Here is a 20,861-nt window from a genome sequence, read left to right as displayed (position 1 = left end):
TACGCACTCTGCTTCTGTCCCCTCTCCCAGGGCTGTTGACAGTAGCCTGGCCCTTGGCCAGACGGGCCAACTCTGTGGTGCAGCTGGAGATTGGGGCTCAGGATGGAGGTGGCCTGCAGGCAGAGCCCAGTGCCCGAGTCAACGTCAGCATTGTGCCTGGAACCCCTGTGCCACCAGTATTTGAGCAACTACAGTATGTCTTTTCTGTACCAGAGGATGTGGCACCAGGCACCACTGTGGGCATAGTCCAGGCACACAATCCACCAGGTATCAGTTATCATTATACCCTTCTGGTGCTCTACCCAGCCACCCCAACATAACCCATCTCAAAATACCCTAGAGTATCACACCATAGATAGCTGCAGTATAAAACATGCAGGTTCAAATCCCCAGCACATCCCTGGGCACAGTGCAGGCACTCGCCTTCATCCACAGGCACATGAAGTATCACCTTGGTGCCACCCAGCATCTCTGCCACCACCTGCCCTTACCCCTAATAGTTTGAAAGACACAGTATGGATAGTCCTTAGCCTTCCTTGAGATGGGAGTCTAGACCCCAATTCAGTAGGTGTCTCCATCACTTTCTTGACTCCTCTCTCCTTCCCTTAGGTCGCTTGGGGTCTGTGACTCTTGCCCTATCAGGCGGGGATCCCCGAGGACTCTTCTCCTTAGATGGGGCCTCAGGGCTATTACAAACACTTCGCCCTCTGGACCGGGAGCTGCTGGGACCAGTGCTGGAGCTGGAGGTGCGGGCAGGCAGTGGAGTGCCCCCAGCTTTTGCTGTAGCTCGGGTGCGTGTGCTGCTGGATGATGTGAATGACAACTCTCCTGCCTTCCCTGCACCTGAAGACACAGTGTTGCTGCCACCAAACACTGCCCCAGGGACTCCCATTTATACACTTCGGGCTCTGGACCCTGATGCAGGCATTAACAGTCGAGTCACCTTTACCCTGCTTGCTGGGGGCGGTGGGGCCTTCACTGTGGACCCCACTACAGGCCATGTACGGCTTATGGGACCTCTGGGGCCCCCAGGGGGGCCAGCCCATGAGCTGGAGCTGGAGGCCCGGGATGGAGGCTCCCCACCCCGCACCAGCCACTTTCGACTACGGGTGGTGGTACAGGACTTGGGGACCCGTGGGCTGGCTCCTCATTTTGACAGCCCTACGTACCGTGTGGACCTGCCCTCAGGCACCACCCCTGGAACTCAGTTCTTGCAAGTGCAAGCTCAAGCACCAGATGGGGGCCCCATTACCTACCATCTTGCAACAGATGGGCCAAGTAGCCCCTTTGGCCTGGAACCACAGAGCGGTTGGCTATGGGTGCGAGCAGCACTGGACCGTGAGGCCCAGGAGTTGTACACACTGAAGGTAATGGCAGTGTCTGGGTCCAAAGCTGAGTTGGGGCAGCAGACAGGCACAACCACCGTCAGGGTCAGCATCCTCAACCAGAATGACCACAGTCCCCGCTTGTCTGAGGAGCCCACCTTCCTGGCTGTGGCTGAGAACCAGCCCCCAGGGACCAGCGTGGGCCGGGTCTTTGCCACTGACCGAGACTCAGGACCCAATGGACGTCTGACCTACAGCCTGCGACCGCTGTCAGAAGACAGCAAGGCCTTCCGCATCCACCCCCAGACTGGTGAGCACTGGGGCCCAAATTCTGAGACCTCATAGCCTCATTCTCAGCCTGGTGAATACCCAGACAGAATCCCCAGACCCCTGCCATTAGGACCAGGACTGAGCCTGGACTTTAACCCTGGCATTCCCTCCCACTCCCTAAACCCCAGCTTCTCAGCTGCAGGCCTCAGGCTGTACATCCCTAGCTACCCCATACATGATCCCTATCCTGCACTCCCAGGAGAAATGACCACACTCCAAACCCTGGATCGAGAGCGGCAGAGCAGCTACCAGCTCCTGGTGCAGGTGCAGGATGGGGGGAGCCCACCCCGTAGTACCACAGGCACCGTGCACATTGCAGTACTCGACCTCAATGACAACAGCCCCAGCTTCCTGCAAGCTTCTGGGGCAGCTGGCGGGGGCCTCCCTATACAGGTATGTGAAGTGGCAGAACCTTGCCCTGAAAAAATGTGAGAGGTCATGGGGGGTCTCCCCACAGAGCTGTAGGAGTAGGTAAGAGAGACTGGCTCTTGAAACAGGCGTGAGAGCAAGAAAGGGGCTCTGCCTGCATTCAAGTGAGGGGAACTTGATTAACCCTGAGATATCTCAAAAACAGGAAGGACACAGCTATTCGTGAGTTGTGTGTCCCCACAGGTACCAGATCGCGTGCCTCCAGGAACACTGGTGACAACTCTGCAGGCCAGGGATCCAGATGAGGGGGAGAATGGCACCATCTTGTACACACTAACTGGTATGGGGAGTGGTGTGGAGAGAAGGAAGATGGTGGGGATGACATGAGCTGCCCAGCTCTGGGAAACAGGCCTTCATTCTTCTTCCTCTGCCTGTTCCCAGGTCCTGGCTCAGAGCTCTTCTCTCTTCACCCTCATTCGGGGGAGCTGCTCACTGCAGCACCCCTGATCCGAGCAGAGCGGCCACACTACGTACTGACGTTGAGTGCTCACGACCAAGGAAGCCCCCCTCGGAGCTCCAGCCTCCAGCTGCTGGTGCAGGTACGGCTGACCTTCCTTAAATCAGTCCATTTCTTGTCAGCCACAGCCTTGGGCTCCTCCAAGAACTATGCCTTCGCAGAATCCTTATGCCCTCTAGTCAGGCTACTCTGACTACCCTTCCAGCTACCAGCCGGCCAGCCCAGACCCCTTTTACACGGATCCCCCTGATTCTGTCCTTCCTCCTCGGTCCACAACAGGTGCTTCCCTCAGTTCGCTCCGCTGAGCCCCCACCGGATCCCTCAGAGCCAGACCCAGCGGCTCCAGTGCCCATCGTGTTGACGGTGACAGCGGCGGAAGGGCTGCAGCCAGGCTCCCTGTTGGGCTCTGTGGCGTCGCCAGAGCCGGCAGGGGTGGGCGCACTTATCTACACGTTGGTGGGCGGTGCCGACCCGGAGGGTACCTTCGCGCTGGACGCGGCCTCGGGGCGCTTGTACCTGGCGCGTCCCCTGGACTTCGAGGCAGGCCCGGCGTGGCGTGCTCTCACTGTGCGCGCTGAGGGCCCGGGAGGCGCGGGTGCGCGGCTGGTGCGCGTGCAGGTGCGCGTGCAGGACGAAAACGAGCACGCGCCGGTCTTCGCGCGCGATCCACTGGCGTTGGCGCTGCCGGAGAACCCGGACCCTGGCGCCGCGCTGTACACCTTCCGCGCGTCGGACGCCGATGGCCCGGGTCCCAACAGCGACGTCCGCTACCGCCTGCTGCGCCAGGAGCCGCCGGTGCCTGCTCTGCGCCTGGACGCGCGCACTGGCGCCCTCAGCGCGCCCCGAGGCCTGGACCGGGAGACCACACCCGCCCTGCTGCTGCTCGTGGAAGCCACCGACCGGCCCGCCAACGCCAGTCGCCGCCGTGCAGCGCGAGTCTCCGCGCGGGTCTTTGTCACGGATGAGAATGACAATGCGCCCGTCTTCGCCTCACCCTCACGTGTGCGCATCCCCGAGGATCAGCCTCCCGGGCCGGTGGCGCTGCACGTGGTAGCGCGGGACCCGGACTTGGGCGAAGCTGCACGCGTGTCCTACCGCCTGGTAGCTGGCGGGGACGGCTACTTCCGGCTACACTCCAGCACAGGTGAGTTGGGCAGGGAGGAGGTTGGGGCGAGGGAGGGTGCTGATGGGAAGTGAGTGTTGAGGTTTCTTTCCACCCTGCCCTACTGCTCGCCTAGGAGCGCTGTCGGTGGTGCGGTCCCTAGACCGGGAACAGCGAGCTGAGCACGTACTGACCGTAGTGGCCTCCGACCACGGCTCCCCGCCACGCTCAGCCACGCAGCTCCTGACGGTCAGTGTCGCTGACGTCAACGACGAGGCACCCGCTTTCCAGCAGCAGGAGTACAGTGTCCTCCTGCGTGAGAACAGCCCGCCTGGTACTTCTCTTCTCACTCTGCGGGCAACCGACCCAGACCTAGGTAAAACCTGAGCGGATGAGTGGAGAGGGTAACTGGACAAGAAAGGGTATATTTACCCTCTGATTTTCCTCCATGTTGCCTCTTCTCAGGGGCCAACGGGCAGGTGACATATGGAGGCATCTCTGGCGAAAACTTCTCCCTGGATCCAGACACTGGAGTCCTCACGACTCTTCGGGCCCTGGACCGAGAGGAGCAGGAGGAAATCAACCTGACAGGTACACATTGACTGGATCTGAAAAGCCTGGGGTGTTGTAAGCACCAGTGTTACTTGGGCAGAACCCCCAAACTACCTTCTAGTAGCTTCCACCTATTATAGCACAGTGTGTTATATTTTCCTATCCCTTTGGGGAGGCAAGTGTTGGTCAGATGGCAAGGTGACCTGACTTCTAGGCTGTTGCCATTGTGATCACACAAACTCTCAAATACATAATGCTACAGTGCTTGCTTCGGCAGCACATATACTAAAATTGTAACGATACAGAGAAGATTAGCATGGCCCTGCGCATAATGCCACAGCTCTGTCCTTTAGGATTCTCTCAGATTATATTGTGGCCATCTAACAGAAAAGCATATTGGTAGTGAGTACCATAGAGGTTAAGTGACTTGTGCAAGCTAACACACAGCTTGGAAGTGGTAGAGCTGGAACCTTAACCCACATCTTTTGATACCTTCTTGAGTGCCTTTTCTGTCACACTACCACTAATCCAAGATCCATCTTGCATGCAGTAAGGTATGAGAAGTGGGAAGAAAAAAAGGTCTTCTGACATGTATATTTATGTGTGCATGTACACATGTAGGCACCCATGTACTTGCAGAGTGTGGAGAGACGGACATTTTCTGGTTCATGTGTGCATCTGGTGAACATGTGAGAATGCTGTGTTGTGTGGGTTTCTCCATGGATGGGAGCAGGCTACATCTTACTGATTTTGCTTCCCCACAGTGTATGCCCGGGACAGGGGCTCACCCCCACTGCTGACCCATGTCACAGTGCGAGTGACTGTGGAGGATGAGAATGACCATGCCCCAACCTTTGGGAGTGCCCACCTCTCCCTGGAGGTGCCTGAGGGCCAGGACCCCCAGACCCTTACGGTGCTACGGGCCTCTGACCCAGATGTGGGAGCCAATGGGCAGCTGCAGTACCGCATCCTGGGTGAGAACTGTCCCATACCTGCTAACCTAGCACCCATTTGCCCAGTTCTACTCCTTGTGTGCTTATGTCAGCCTCAATGTGTCTGGGTTTCCTTTCTCTTTTCTTGGTCTTCTGCCTTTTCAATCATGCATATATGTGTTTGAGTATCTCTTTCTATGCCTTTTCAGCTCTTTATGTCCCTCTGTGTCTCTGTTTCTATTTTCCTGTTTCTTTCCTTTTTCTTTCTCGTTTCTCCCTGTGGAGCACTTATTCTCAAACTTTTTGGTCTGAGTAACCCTTGATATTTTTAATTTTTTTTAAGATTTTATTTATTTATTTGACATACAGAGATCACAAGTAGGCAGAGAGGCAAGCAGAGACAGAGGGAGGAAACAGGCTCCCCGCTGAGCAGAGAGCCCGGTGCAGGGCTTGATCCCAGGACCCTGAGATCATGACCTGAGCTGAAGGCAGAGGCTTTTACCCACTGAGCCACCCAGGTGCCCCGATATTTTTAATTTTTGAGAAACTTGAAGAGTTTTGTACATGATATCAATATTTGTTGATGTAATAATATAACAAACATATATATATATATAAATACATGTGTATTTATGTATGTAATAACACATGACATCAGTATTTGCTATATTAGATATTAAAGCTGAGAAAAATCTTAAAATGCCATTGTAAAAAGCCAATGAATATCCTGCTTACTGTATTTCTTTATAGGCACAAAGAAATATTAAAAGTTCAAATAATTTGTTGGACAGCAAAGATTATAGCAGGCGTAACTAAAAGCAAGTAAAAACTGAATGAGTCAGGTGTCTGGGTGGCTCAGTCGGTTAAGCATCTGCCTTCAGCTCAGGTCATAATCTCGGGGTTCTGGGATCGAGCTCCATGTCGGGCTCAGCAGGGAACTGCTTCTCCCTCTACCTGCTGCTCCTGTGCTTGTGCACACTCGTGCGCTCTCTCTCTCTCTTCCTCTGTCAAATAAAATCTTTAAAACAACAGCAACAACAAAAAACTGAATGAATCTCTGAAAATACGTTTATGCTCTAAACTTTCTATATTCTAGAAGACATAAGAAACTGTAAGCACACGTTGCATTACTACCCAAGTGATGTCATCACTTGTCATGCAGCATTCGGACTCTACTGTACATTTGTGAGATACTAAGAATTAACAAAGACATATAATGTTTTAATATTTCTAGAAACTAGTTTTGATTATGTACTCCCTGAAAGGAGTCCCCAGACCACACTCTGAGAACAGCTGCTTTATAGTATTCTCCTTTACTGTCTGTGGTTCTCTTTTCTGCCTTTCTCCCAGTTTCTCTCCTCTCTACCCCTTCCCATTTACTGTTGCCTATAAATCACCCTTGCTCCCATGGACTGACACATCTTTGTCTATGTGCACATGTACTTCTCTGCAGATGGGGACCCATCAGGAGCCTTTGTCCTAGACCTAGCTTCTGGGGAGTTTGGCACCATGAGGCCACTAGACCGAGAGGTGGAGCCAGCATTCCAGCTGCGAATAGAGGCCCGGGATGGAGGCCAGCCAGCTCTCAGTGCCACTCTGCTTGTAACAGTAACAGTGCTGGATGCCAATGACCATGCCCCAGCCTTCCCTGTGCCTGCCTACTCTGTGGAGGTGCCTGAAGATGCACCTGCAGGGTCCTTGTTGCTGCAGCTACAGGCTCATGACCCTGACGCTGGGGCCAATGGCCGTGTGACCTACTACCTGGGTACAGGTGCAGCAGGAGCCTTCCTGCTAGAGCCCAACTCCGGGGAATTACGCACAGCCACAGCCCTAGACAGAGAGCAGTGTCCCAGCTACGCCTTTTCTGTGAGTGCAGTGGATGGTGCAGCTGCTGGGCCCCTGAGCACCACGGTATCTGTCACCATCACTGTGCGTGATGTCAATGACCATGCACCCATCTTCCCCACCAGTCCCCTGAGGCTGCGCCTGCCCCGCCCAGGCCCCAGCCTTAGCACCCCGACCCTGGCTCTGGCCACTCTGCGAGCTGAAGACCGTGATGCTGGTGCTAATGCCTCCATCCTATACCGGCTGGCAGGCACACCACCTCCTGGCACCACTGTGGACTCCTACACTGGTGAAATACGTGTGGCCCGCTCACCTGTAGCCCTGGGCCCCCGGGATCGTGTCCTCTTTGTCGTGGCCACTGACCTTGGCCGTCCAGCTCGCTCTGCCACTGGTGTGGTCATTGTTGGGTTGCAGGGGGAGTCTGAGCGTGGACCTCGCTTTCCTCGGGCTAGTAGTGAAGCCATGCTCCGTGAGAATGCTCCCCCAGGTGGGTCCTCAACCATGTCTCCCAGCTTTGTATCCCTGGATGGGCTGGGGTTACTCACTAAAAATGTCTTGTAAACTCCTTCAGTGCTCCCATTTCAACCAATGTCATCCTCTCTGCAGGGACTCCCATTGTCTCCCCTAAGGCTATCCATGCGGGGGGCTCAAGTGGACCAATCACTTACAGCATTCTCAGTGGGAATGAGAAAGGGACATTTTCCATCCAGCCGAGTACAGGTAAAGGGCAGGAGCAGGGGCTCTGTGAGACAACAGGCTCCTGGGGGAGATCCTCTTTGGGCCTGAAAAGGCCCTAGATGGGGAGGGTCTGCCCTTGAGGAAGGGGCAACAGAGAGGGAGGCTCTAGGGCAAGCAAGGGCTATCTGCGATGCTTTCTGCCTCCCCCCAGGAGCCATCACTGTTCGATCAGCAGAGGGCCTGGACTTTGAAGCCAACCCACGACTGCGACTGGTGCTGCAAGCAGAGAGCGGGGGAGCCTTTGCTTTCTCCGTGCTGACCCTAACCCTGCAAGATGCCAATGACAATGCTCCCCGCTTCCTGCGTCCCCACTATGTGGCCTTCCTGCCTGAGTCCAGGCCCTTAGAGGGACCCCTGCTGCAGGTGTGGGATATGATGAGAAGATGGGGGACAGGGCTGGCCAGACTTGTCTATGGCCAGCCCAGTGCCAGCAGCCTCCTCCTCCCACCAGGTGGAGGCAGATGACCTAGACCAAGGCCCCAGCGGACAGATCTCCTACAGCCTGGCCGCATCCCAGCCAGCACGGGGATTGTTCCACGTAGACCCAGCCACAGGCACTATTACTACTACAGCCATCCTGGACCGTGAGATCTGGGCTGAAACACAGTAAGGCCTGGCCCTTTAGATTCCAAGACACCATCCTGGCTCCATCTAGTTTCAAGCCCTGTCCTGAATCCCTCTCAGTCTCTAGGCCACATCCTGGTCCCCCAGATTCCCAGACTCTCAGGAGTTCTCCTAGCCCTGCCCAGGGTTCTCCCTTATCCCCAGGCCCCATCCCTGATTGTGCTCTGTGTCCAGGCTGGTACTGATGGCCACAGACAGAGGAAGCCCAGCCCTAGTGGGCTCAGCTACCCTGACGGTGATGGTCATCGACACCAATGATAATCGCCCCACCATCCCCCAGCCCTGGGAGCTCCAAGTGTCAGAAGGTGAGGCCTCAGTAAAGTGAGAGGTGGTAGGACAGCACTTTACCCCACCCTTGGGCTCCAGGGGTGTCTTGGACCATGCCAAACACACTTGTCCCATGTATTGCAGATGCACTGTTGGGCTCGGAGATTGCACAGGTAACAGGGAATGATGTGGACTCAGGACCAGTGCTGTGGTATGTGCTGAGCCCATCTGGACCCCAGGATCCCTTCAGCATAGGTCGCTATGGAGGCCGCCTCTCCCTCACGGGCCCCCTGGACTTTGAGCAATGTGACCGCTACCACTTGCAGCTGCTGGCACATGATGGGCCTCATGAGGGCCATGCTAACCTCACAGTGTTTGTGGAGGATGTCAATGACAATGCACCTGCCTTCTCACAGAGCCTCTATCAGGTACTGATGCCCCGAGCTGACCCCACACCTAGGCCCAGGGTTGTTCACGTTGGAAGTGGCGAGTCTAGAAGTGTCTGAGTGGGCTGGATGTTGGAACTGACCTGAGGATGGAGCCCTGAGGATGGGAGGGTCCCATGTCAAACTAGTCTTCCAAGTCCTAGAACTATGTCCAGGTTCTTCATCTTGTGCTCAGAAGTGGAGGAAGGTGGGCAGTTTGGACCTTGAGCATGGGCTTCAAGATGGCATAGATGATGGATGCCAAGCAGGCTTCATGGGACCAAGCTCTAGAATATAGGCTGAGAGGACAATAGGGCAGCTGGGAAACTTGGCCATAAACACTTTTCCTCACTCCCCAGGTGACACTGCTTGAACACACACCTCCAGGCAGTGCCATTCTCTCCGTCTCTGCCACTGACCAGGATTCAGGAGCCAATGGTCACATTTCCTACCACCTGGCTTCCCCTGCTGAGGGCTTCAGTGTTGACCCCAACAATGGTACGTCCTTCCCAGGATTTGACCCCCTTATCTTTGACCATGACCGGCCTTATTTTCACTCCATTCCTAGAATTTGCCTGAATTCTTAACTCCTGGATCTCTGGCCCAGTGAGAAGATTCCCCCCCCTCCCCACCTCCCAGTCTCTAATTTAAGCTCTGTTCTGACTGCATGTCAAAAGCCATTTCATAAATCCTGGAGATCATTCCAAAAACTCCCAGCACACAGGCCATTCCATGGAGTCTGACTTCCAAAGCCATTTCCTAGGCCCCCAAAGGATCACCCTCTGCTCACTTACAGTCTGTGCTGAATGCATATTTCTCTCCACTCCCTTCTCATCTCAGGGACCTTGTTCACAACAGTGGGAACAGTGGCCTTGGGCCAGGAGGGGCCAGGAGTGGTGGACGTGGTGCTGGAAGCACGAGATCATGGGTTGCCAGGCCGGGCAGCACGAGCCACAGTGCATGTGCAGCTGCAGGACCAGAATGACCACACCCCTAGCTTCACATTGCCACACTACCGTGTAGCTGTGAATGAGGATCTGCCCCCTGGTTCCACCCTGCTCACCCTGGAGGCCACAGACGCCGATGGAAGCCGCACCCATGCCACCATAGACTATAGCATCGTCAGTGGCAACCGGGGCCGAGTCTTCCAGCTGGAACCCCGGCTGGCGGAGAGTGAGGAAGGTAGTGGACTAGGCCCCCGGGCACTGGGCTGCCTGGTGTTGCTTGAGCCTCTAGACTTTGAAAGTTTAACCCAGTACAACTTAACTGTGGCTGCAGCTGACCGGGGGCAGCCCCCTCGGAGTTCAGCTGTGCCTGTGACTGTCACTGTGCTAGATGTCAATGACAACCCCCCTGTCTTCACTCATGCATCATACCGCATGGCAGTTCCCGAGGACACACCCGTTGGCGCTGAGCTGCTGCATGTGGAGGCCTCTGACGCTGACCCAGGTCCTCATGGCCTTGTGCGTTTCACCGTTAGCTCAGGCGACCCTTCTGGCCTTTTCGAACTGGATGAGAGCTCAGGTGCCTTGCGACTCGCCCGCCCCTTGGACTGTGAGACCCAGGTTCGACATCAACTTGTAGTGCAGGCTGCCGACCCTGCTGGGGTACATTTTGCTCTGGCACCAGTGACCATCGAGGTCCAGGATGTGAATGACCATGGCCCCATCTTCCCGCTGAGCTTGCTCAGCACCAGCCTGGCAGAGAATCAGCCTCCAGGCACTCTTGTGACCACTCTGCATGCGACTGATGGGGATGCTGGGGCTTTCGGGAGGCTCCACTACAGCCTGCTGGAGGCTGGGCCAGGACCTGAGGGCCGTGAGGCATTTGCACTAAACAGCTCAACAGGGGAGTTACGGGCACGAGTGGCCTTTGACTATGAGCATACTGGAAGCTTCCAGCTGCTGGTGGGTGCTGCCGATGCTGGGAATCTCTCAGCCTCTGTCACTGTGTCAGTGCTGGTGACAGGGGAGGATGAGTATGACCCAGTATTTCTGGCTCCAGCTTTCCACTTCCAAGTGCCCGAAGGTGCCCGGCGTGGCTATAGCCTGGGTCACGTGCAGGCCACAGATGAGGATGGAGGTGCTGATGGCCTGGTGCTCTACTCCCTTGCCACCTCTTCCCCCTATTTTGGTATCAACCAGACTACAGGCGCCCTGTACCTTCGAGTGGACAGCCGGGCACCAGGCAGTGGAACAGGCACTTCTGGGAATGGAGGCCGGACACGGCGTGAGGCACCACGGGAGCTGAGGCTGGAGGTGGTGGCACGGGGGCCTCTACCTGGTTCCCGGAGTGCCACAGTGCCTGTGACTGTGGATATCACCCACACTGCACTAGGCCTGGCACCCGACCTCAACCTACTGTTGGTGGGGGCTGTGGCGGCCTCCCTAGGAGTTGTGGTGGTGCTTGCGCTTGCAGCCTTGGTCCTGGGGCTGGTGCGGGCCCGTAGCCGCAAGGCTGAGGCAGCACCTGGTCCAATGTCACAGGCAGCACCCCTGGCCAGTGGCTCTCTGCAGAAGCTAGGCCGAGAGCCACCCAGCCCACCGCCCTCAGAGCACCTCTATCACCAGACACTCCCCAGCTATGGTGGGCCAGGAGCTGGAGGACCCTACCCCCGAGGTGGCTCCTTAGACCCTTCACACTCCAGTGGCCGAGGCTCAGCAGAAGCTGCAGAGGATGACGAGATCCGCATGATCAATGAATTCCCACGTGTGGCCAGTGTGGCTTCTTCCTTGGCTGCCCGTGGCCCAGACTCTGGCATCCAGCAAGATGCAGATGGACTGAGCGATACATCCTGTGAGCCACCTGCCCCTGACACCTGGTATAAGGGCCGCAAGGCAGGGCTGCTGCTGCCAGGTACAGGAGCCACTCTGTACCGAGAAGAGGGCCCACCAGCCACTGCCACAGCCTTCCTCGGGGGCTGTGGCCTGAGCCCTGCACCCACCGGGGACTATGGCTTCCCAGCAGATGGCAAGCCATGTGTGGCAGGTGCACTGACAGCCATTGTGGCTGGTGAGGAGGAGCTCCGTGGCAGCTATAACTGGGACTACCTGCTGAGCTGGTGCCCTCAGTTCCAGCCACTGGCCAGTGTCTTCACAGAGATTGCCCGGCTCAAGGATGAAGCTCGGCCATGTCCCCCGGCTCCCCGTATTGACCCGCCGCCCCTCATCACTGCTGTGGCCCACCCAGGAGCCAAGTCTGTGCCCCCGAAACCAGCCAGCACGGCAGCAACCCGGGCCATCTTCCCACCAGCCTCTCACCGCTCCCCTATCAGCCATGAAGGCTCCCTATCCTCAGCTGCCATGTCTCCCAGCTTCTCACCTTCACTCTCTCCTCTGGCTGCTCGGTCACCCGTTGTCTCACCATTTGGGGTAGCCCAGGGTCCCTCAGCCTCAGCTCTCAGCGCAGAGTCTGGCCTGGAGCCACCTGATGACACAGAGCTGCACATCTAGCTGTGGCCCAGGCTGGGCCCCGACCTGGGATGCGCACAGTGTCCCCAATGCAGGCCCCATCTGAGCCTGCCCTTGGCAGCCTCGGACCATGACTGACCACGGGGGAGGCCAGCTTCCCATCCTGAACCCCTCCAGTGGGGGCAGGTCCCACGTCTCACCCAGCTCTGTCAGAGCACAGTGCCACAGAGGCTCTGTGGGGGCACTGACCTGGGGACAGGTCCAATGTGGGGAGAAATAAGGAGGCAGCAGCCCTGGGTTCTCCTCAGTGAGGGCTTCCTGCCCTGCACCAGCACCCTGAGGTGGAGCTGAGACTTTATTTATTGGGGGGTAGGGGAACGGGGGAGGTCCCTCCAACTTGTTTGGGCCCAGCTCTCTTGGGTTCTATTGACACCCCTGCCCCTGCACAGAACCAAGTGCCAATTCTCACTCTGGAGCCTTAATAAACTGCAGTTTGTATCCAGTGTCCGGCTGTATTCTGTGGGGGCCATGGGGATGGGGGATGATTGCAAGACAACTGATACACTGTGGACGCCTCAGGGGGCACGGAGGGGGGGTGGACACAGAGGCATCTAGGGTGGGGACAGCACTGGGAGCCCAAGCCTGAGGCTGATGGTCACATCTCTGCAGTTGGCCTTTCCCATTCACAAGGGTTGGAAGGCAGACAGCAGGGGCTTCCTTGAGGCAGTGACCTAGAGAGGAATTGGCTGGGTAAGGAAAGATCTTGGGGATAACCAGCTAGGCCTGAGAATCCACGTGTAAGAAAAGCTCACATCTTTTAAGCCTTTGCCACACCAGGCTCTCTGCTGAGCAGTGTGCCTGTTTTATCTCTGTAAATGTTCACTGCAATCCCACGAGGCAGAGCACTTTAGATCTAACCATTTCCATATTCTAAATGAAACCTAGGCTTAGAGAAGTTGGGTGGTTTTCTTGATACCGTACCAGTAAGGAGGAACCCCGGTCTGTAGGTCTGTGTGCCCCAGATCACCTTTCTTTTCTTTTCTTTTCTTTTTTTTAAGATTTTATGTATTTATTTGACAGAGATCTCAAGTAGGTAGAGAGGTAGGCAGAGAGAGGGGGGAAGCAGGCTCCCTGCTTAACCCACTGAGCCACCCAGGTGCCCCACCAGAGCCCCTTTCTTAAGTGCTCCCCTATACCCCTTGGTGAGTGCCAGCTGGCCTCTAGCCCCTAGGGGGAGCCCTGTATGAACCCAGTGGTCTGGGAGCCACAGATGAAGGATCCAGTCGCAGCCCCGCCCATTTGGAGGAGGAGCCAGTAGGGCACCAGTTTCTAGGCAGCCACGGGGTGGTGGTGGTGGTGGTGGTGGTGGTGGTGGTGGAATATAAGGCTCATGTGATCTGTCACATGACAGCGGATCTCCAGAAAGGCAGCATGAGACTCCGAACCTGGTGAGAATTTAGGGGACCCCGGGAGGAGGGGATTATGTTGGAGGGTGGGAATACAGTGGCAGTCCGGCTCCCGCTGAAACCCGCCTGCCGCCTCTGCAGCTTCCTAGGGCTCCTTGCCCTCTTCGTCACCGGCAAATGCAGTTACAGCCCGGAGCCGGACCAGCAGCGGACGTGAGTTGACTTAGCACACACTGCCCCCTTCCCTAGGCCCTGTCCTGTGCCCACTGCCTTGGCCCAGACTCCCTCACCCCTTACCAGCTCCTGGTACCCACTCCACAGTCTTATCCCCAGGTTCCCAGGCTCAGTCCCCAATCATTCACCTCCTGTGAGCCATATCTGCCTCTGGGATCCTACCCCAGGTCTCAGCCACTAATCCTGAACCTTCCATGATTAATATTTCCCATCCCCACACTAACAAAGCCCATGTTCCTGACCTCTGACCCTGCAGGTTGCCCCCAGGCTGGGTGTCCCTGGGCCGTGTAGACTCCGAGGAAGACCTGAGTCTCACTTTTGCCCTGAGACAGCAGAACGTGAAAAGATTGTCCGAGCTGGTGCAGGCTGTGTCGGATCCTGGCTCTCCTCATTATGGTGCCTATGGGAATAGGGATTGGGACTGGGAATTGGGATGTTGTGAAAGGACCCCGGGCTGAGCTGACTGTGGGATGGCACACATAACGTCAAGGTCATGCTCTTGGTGCCGAGGAAGGTGGTGATACAGGGCAGTTGAATGGCTGTGACTCTCGAGCAGTTTCTGAATTTAATAAAAGGGATCTGGAAGTAAACTGTCCAAAACTCACTCAAATTCTTTCCCCCAAAACTTTTTACCTATGTTTATCAGGCTTGAAACCTAAAAGTTAAGAGCACAGGCTGTGAGAACAAATCTGGATTCAAATGCTGACTCTACTACTTGCAGACACATGGGAAGTAATACCCAGTACAGATAGGTGCTCATTCCCCACCATCAAAACCACAATTGTTTCCTCCTGCAGTCAGGCTCCAGAACTCTCATTTCCAGTTCTGGCTCTCAAAGAGCCTTTGGAGTCATCTGCTTTTTACCATTGCTTGTAACCGCCCACTCATTTGTTTATTCTTGCATCCAGACTGCTGCCCAGTCCCCAGTGGTCCACCCCACTCCCCACTCTGCTCCCTACTCTGCTCTAAAACAGTGTTCTGTTCCAGTGGTCATGCTGGATGATGTCCCTCCCTTGCAAGAAGCCCTTCATGGTTGGGGGGGAGGCACTGGTATGTGTGTGAGAGGGCAGTCTCAGATTCACCCTGGAGCTGTGTACATAGCACTGTGCAGGAAAATAGTGACTCACTATCATGTTAAGCTTAAAATCAATAAGTATGAAGACTGGAACTGAATTAGATGTTACCTTATAATTGGTTCTAAAAGTTTGGAAAACTTTTACTCAGAAATAAACTTACGGAAAATTTTAATTTTTAACCTCATTTGTTGTTTATAATTATGGCAATACATGCTCTGATGCAGCATTTGCAACCTTCTGGCCTTTAGGGAAAATCCATATTTCTGGCCATGGCATTCCAAGTCTCCCCAGCCTTTTCTTCCCCTGGCCCCCAAATAATAGCATTCACCTGCACAGCCTGCCTTTGTGCTAGAAAGTTTCCACTTATCCCTGACGACCCTGTTCCAGGGTCCCTGGGAAATCCCAATGTCTCCTGGTTGAGGTCCAAAATGAGCAACTTGGAAAAGCAATGAATGAAGGCAAGATCCTCTACTGAATTCCTGCAGGAAAATACCTGACCCTAGAGGATGTGGCTGAACTGGTCCGGCCATCACCACTGACCCTCCGCACAGTCCAAAAATGGCTCTTGGCAGCTGGAGCCCGGAACTGCCACTCAGTGACCACACAGGACTTTCTGACCTGCTGGCTGAGTGTCCGGTGAGATGGAAGGATTTCCCCATGGAGGGTACCAGTCATGCCATCAGGGAAACGAGTCACCCCAACGGGAGAGAGCTGAGAGCTGGTGGGAGCTTGTGGGTGAGAGCTAACAGGGAGATAAGGATGAGCAGTGATGCTCAGGTAGCTTCCTCTGCTCTGGTCTGTGGTTTCTGATCTCTGTTCTCTGATCTCTGACCTCCAGACAGGCAGAACTGCTGCTCTCTGGGGCTGAGTTTCATCGCTATGTGGGGGGACCAGCAGAGATCCATGTTATAAGGTCCCCACGTCCATACCAGCTCCCGAAGGCCTTGGCCCCTCATGTGGACTTTGGTAACACCCAGTGGGGTTGGTGGGTTTGAAGCAGGCAGAACCAGGGGCTGGAAAATTTTAGGTGCCATGGGGGCTTGGGGTGGGGTCAGTGGTAAAGTCGGGGTTGGAGTCTAAAAGATCTCCTCCTTAAGCCTAACCCCTCCTCACAGTGGGCGGGCTGCACCGCTTTCCCCCCACATCATCCCTGAGGCAACGCCCTGAGCCACAGGTGTCAGGGACAGTTGGCCTGCACCTGGGGGTGACCCCATCCGTGATCCGTCAGCGATACAACTTGACAGCACAAGACGTGGGCTCTGGCACAACCAACAACAGCCAAGCCTGTGCCCAGGTGAGCTGGGCAGACACCTCCAGGGTCCTGACACCCTATCCAAGGTGCCTCTCCAGGCTGGGCCTTGTTCTCTGACTCCTCCCCTGGGTCCTCATGTCCTATCTGGAATAGTGTCCTTGCCCTGACCTTGCAGCTGCATCCTCTGACCCATGATACCTGCTCTGATTCCTTCTGTAGTTCCTGGAGCAGTATTTCCATGAGTCGGACCTGGCCGAGTTCATGCGCCTCTTTGGTGGGAAGTTTGCGCACCAGGCATCAGTAGCCCGTGTGGTCGGACAACAGGGACGGGGCCGGGCCGGGATTGAGGCCAGTTTAGATGTGGAGTACCTGATGAGTGCTGGTGCCAACATCTCCACCTGGGTCTACAGTAGCCCAGGTACTGCCAAGGGAATTGGTGGGTGGGGAGACCCGTGGTGGTAAGTGGTGATCACTGCTCCTTCAAGGGAATCCCATAAGCTAGAGGGAGACCCTGGCAACCTTCCAAAGGACCGCCCTTGTGCTCCTCCCCTCACCCCAAATCCAGGCCGGCATGAGTCACAGGAGCCCTTCCTGCAATGGCTCCTGCTGCTCAGTAATGAGTCAGCCCTGCCACATGTACACACCGTGAGCTATGGAGATGATGAGGACTCCCTCAGCAGCGTCTACATCCATCGGGTCAACACGGAGCTCATGAAGGCAGCTGCTCGGGGTCTTACCCTGCTCTTTGCCTCAGGTGACCTCCTACGCTAAATTTAGACCTTAACTCACCAGGAGTTTTGACCCAACAGGGAGCCCTGTGATCTCCGACTTACAATCTGAACCCAATAGGGACCACTCATCTGACCTCTAAACTCTAATCTCTTGCAGTAATGACTAACTCTTGACTTCCATCTTTGACATCTGAACCCATATATCAAGCTCTGACCAATTAATCTGAGTGCTAAACTTGGTCTTTCTCCCAGGTGACAGTGGAGCTGGGTGTTGGTCTGTCTCTGGGCGACACCAGTTCCGTCCCAGCTTCCCTGCATCCAGGTAAGCACCCCAGCCTACCACTTAAGCTTCCCTGCATCCAGGTATGCACCCCAGTCCACCACTTACCTGTGACCACCAGTCTTCCGTCTACGGGTTCATGATCTGGAACTTTTGCCTTGGCGCCACCAGGTGCTTCTGTAGCTAAGACCTCAGTTTAACCAGCTCTGATTGCTGCATTCCCTTCTTCCTATAGGTCTAGGCCTCATGGCTTCTGAGTGGAATGCAGTTCCCAGGCATTTTAGTAGAAAATTTGGTGAATGTTCTGTAGACAAAAGTATACACTGTTACCTCAGGCCATGCCTTGAGGGCTCAGAATCTTAGTCTTCCCCATGTACCTGCTTCCCCACAGAGTCTAGCCCCTCTCTCAAGAGCTAGCTCATACTTAACCATCTCCATACATTTTGGAGGCCCCCTTGGGACCCATACAATCTGTGCTGTTTTCTGCTCTCAGCCCCTATGTCACCACGGTGGGAGGCACGTCCTTCCAGAATCCATTCCGAGTCACAAGTGAGATCGTTGACTATATCAGTGGTGGTGGTTTCAGCAATGTGTTCCCACAGCCTTCATACCAGGTATGTATATGTGTTTGTGTGGATGGATGGGTGGGAGGGATCCTCGGTCAGCAGACAATACTCACTCAACAACATCTTTCAGGAGGAAGCTGTAGCCCAGTTCCTCAGCTCCAGTCCCCACTTACCACCATCCAGTTATTTCAATGCCAGTGGCCGTGCCTATCCAGATGTGGCTGCACTCTCTGATGGCTACTGGGTCGTCAGCAACAGCGTGCCCATTCCATGGGTATCTGGCACTTCGGTAAGAAATCAGCCTGGGTCCAAACCCCCTACTCAGAAACTATCCTCACCCTCTATAAGACCTTGTACCCAGAACCCCTGACTCCTCAGAGACCTCTGATCCTTTCAGACATCCCTCCCTCAAATCCAATCACTATGAACCCCTAACCTCCATTTATTCCTTCATTTTGCAGGCCTCTACTCCAGTATTTGGTGGGGTCCTATCCCTGATAAATGAACATAGAATCCTCAACGGCCGTCCCCCTCTTGGGTTTCTCAACCCAAGGCTCTACCAGCAGCGTGGAGCAGGACTCTTCGACGTGAGTATGGAAGGGAAGGGTGTGCACATTTTTATGAATATGGGGAGTTCAAAGATGAACTTGAGGGCAGTTCTGATGGGGTACTGAAATGTAAATACAAGGTAAGGAGGCTTAGTCTGTTAGTGCTGGTATGGACAGGCCCAGGTCTGATGCCTGCCTTTTCCCTAGGTAACCCATGGCTGCCATGAGTCCTGTCTGAATGAAGAGGTGCAGGGACAGGGTTTCTGCTCTGGCCCTGGCTGGGATCCTGTGACAGGCTGGGGAACACCTAACTTCCCAGCTCTGTTGAAGACATTAATCAATCCTTGACCCTTTCCTGCTGGGAGAATGAACCTGTCCCCTGCCCCATAGCTGGTGGCTTGGTCCCTTATTCTGCACTGTTGGAAGCCCTGCTGAACCTTCAACCATAGACTCCTGCAGACAGCTTATCCCCCTAACCCTAAAATGCTGTGAGCTTGACTTAACTCTCAACTCTACCCTGTTCCATCATGCTCAGGTCTCCCTACTCCTGCTTCATGTTTCTCTAATGATGCTGTAACTAGTATTGTTTGGGAGCCTCCCCACTCCCAACACCCTCCCCCAACCTTTTCTTCTTTCTCTTTTCAGCCAGGCTTTTTCTAAGAGTTGTCTATGCTGCTTCTCTTCATGTTGTCTCCTCAGTTTATTGCACCTTCTTCAGCTTTCAGGGCTTAACTTCTTTTCTGACCATTCCCACTTCCTCCTTCATTCCCTCTTCCTTTTTCTCTTTCTCTTCTTTCTCACTTAATGTATACTTCACTGCTTTATCTTTACCCTTCTGCTCTTTTCAATCTACCCAGAGTTTCCTGGAATAAATCAGTCACCTGTATCCACAGCTATCAATATCTCACTAAATCAGACTATTGGACAATGATTCCTCAAATACAAGGTGTATGATACTCAATACTTCATCTTCCTCCTTCCCAATTCCAGACCATGCTCTGGTGTTCCTTCTTGGCAAATGAGACTGTGCTGCTTCCAATCAAGCCAGAAGCCTAAGTGTTACCCTAGACTCCCTATTCCTTCACTTTCCCCTTCCCACTACCACTATCAATAAGTCCTACTGATTTCACCTCTTAAATATATCTTTATCAATCCACAAGTCCTGCCAATTACATTTCCCAAGTATATCTAGAACTCATTTACTTTTCTCCATCTCTACTGCTACTAAATTAGCTTAGAACCATTATTTTTTCTTCTCTGAATTGTAGGACGCCCTTGAAAAGATGTCCTTACTTCCTGCATGCTCACAAAACCATTTTTCCAGAGTAAAATGCAAATCCCATCAGGTCATTTACTTAAAACCCTTCAAAGATTACTGATAAAGTTCGGGTTTTTGCTATGGCTCACAAACTCGATCCTTTCCTTGCTGTTTGTTCATGAGTAACAAATTGCTTATTCTCCCTTGTTCTCCCTCACCCTTCCTCCACTTCCCCACTTTCGCTTTTGCTTAAAATATTCTGTGCCCTTAACATGACCCCTGACTCCCTTTGCCTGTTTGGTTTCCAGGATTCTTTGAACACACCACTTTGGCTCTCTGCAGCTAGCTGATTTTTGTATAGCAGAAAATGATTTGGTATAGCAGAAAAATCCCAGATTTTTTCAAACCAAGCCTGTTTGATTCTTGGTTCTGATGTAGACTAGGAAAGAAAGTTGAAGAAGTCCATCTCCCTGAGTCTTTTACCTCCTCTGTTAAGTGGGAATATCAATACCTGCCTCTAACAATAATTAATAATAATTAAATGGAATGAAGTTGATAGAGTGCCTGACACAAAGAAGTAGGCAGCTGATGTTATGTCCCTTTCTCCTTTGCACTGCGTACTGTGTCTACCTCTAGTATTGTAACTCCAAACTAGTATTGAAAATGCCAGTTTACCTCTTTGCCTCCCTTTCCAAGACTGTTGGTGCCTAGAGGACTAGAATCTTGTCCTACTTAACTTTGTACTCCCAGGCCCTAGCTCAGGATTGGCAAATAGGAATTAAATAAATGTTTGTTGCGTTGAAAACCCCACCCTCCCTGGTGATTTTGCATATGTTGTTTACTCAAGCTGAAATACTTCCCTTCCTGTCTACAGCAGCACTGTTCGCTTCCCTGCTGTCACTTCTGGCAGCTGGAGGGGAGTGGGGCTTTCGAACCCTTGAAAGGCTGAATAAGGGAACTAGAAAGGACGCAGACTGGCAGGCAACCTGTAGTTAAGGGGTGTCCCAAAAACAAGGTCTTTAAGCGCCAAGTTGGAAGACAAGCCCCAGACCTGCGGAAAAGCGTCTTAGACCT

General features: G+C 54.1%; 2 protein-coding genes and 1 non-coding gene across 3 annotated transcripts in view; all 3 read left to right on the top strand.

The window, feature by feature from the left end:
• The window catches only part of DCHS1 (dachsous cadherin-related 1), a 35,137-nt gene extending 22,203 nt beyond the window's left edge, over window positions 1–12,934 (top strand). The window contains exons 5-21 of the mRNA XM_059134812.1: window positions 31–267; window positions 610–1,635; window positions 1,855–2,048; window positions 2,268–2,364; window positions 2,466–2,623; window positions 2,821–3,685; window positions 3,780–4,019; window positions 4,109–4,234; window positions 4,960–5,169; window positions 6,581–7,459; window positions 7,579–7,692; window positions 7,862–8,073; window positions 8,162–8,316; window positions 8,509–8,639; window positions 8,746–9,029; window positions 9,386–9,524; window positions 9,867–12,934. Of these exons, the coding sequence (XP_058990795.1) occupies window positions 31–267; window positions 610–1,635; window positions 1,855–2,048; window positions 2,268–2,364; window positions 2,466–2,623; window positions 2,821–3,685; window positions 3,780–4,019; window positions 4,109–4,234; window positions 4,960–5,169; window positions 6,581–7,459; window positions 7,579–7,692; window positions 7,862–8,073; window positions 8,162–8,316; window positions 8,509–8,639; window positions 8,746–9,029; window positions 9,386–9,524; window positions 9,867–12,478 (7,679 nt within the window). The 3' untranslated portion in view covers window positions 12,479–12,934. The remainder of the gene's footprint in view (window positions 1–30; window positions 268–609; window positions 1,636–1,854; window positions 2,049–2,267; window positions 2,365–2,465; window positions 2,624–2,820; window positions 3,686–3,779; window positions 4,020–4,108; window positions 4,235–4,959; window positions 5,170–6,580; window positions 7,460–7,578; window positions 7,693–7,861; window positions 8,074–8,161; window positions 8,317–8,508; window positions 8,640–8,745; window positions 9,030–9,385; window positions 9,525–9,866) is intronic.
• On the top strand, window positions 4,457–4,563 carry LOC131822960 (U6 spliceosomal RNA). Its single transcript, XR_009350417.1, has one exon. It is a non-coding gene; the product is annotated as a U6 spliceosomal RNA (small nuclear RNA).
• An 875-nt stretch (window positions 12,935–13,809) lies between the features above and the next one.
• Window positions 13,810–20,597, top strand: TPP1 (tripeptidyl peptidase 1). The gene is made up of 13 exons (XM_059134813.1): window positions 13,810–13,884; window positions 13,984–14,055; window positions 14,333–14,472; window positions 15,638–15,788; window positions 15,991–16,118; window positions 16,268–16,446; window positions 16,624–16,822; window positions 16,970–17,163; window positions 17,393–17,457; window positions 17,909–18,029; window positions 18,112–18,270; window positions 18,443–18,568; window positions 18,737–20,597. Exons 1-13 carry the CDS (start codon window positions 13,841–13,843, stop codon window positions 18,875–18,877), a joined length of 1,719 nt encoding a protein of 572 aa, XP_058990796.1. The 5' UTR covers window positions 13,810–13,840; the 3' UTR covers window positions 18,878–20,597.
• Window positions 20,598–20,861: the final 264 nt, after the last annotated feature.

Source organism: Mustela lutreola, chromosome 1 (genome assembly GCF_030435805.1).
Source record: "Mustela lutreola isolate mMusLut2 chromosome 1, mMusLut2.pri, whole genome shotgun sequence".
NCBI lineage: Eukaryota > Metazoa > Chordata > Mammalia > Carnivora > Mustelidae > Mustela > Mustela lutreola.
This window is presented reverse-complemented; position numbering and strand designations above follow the sequence as displayed.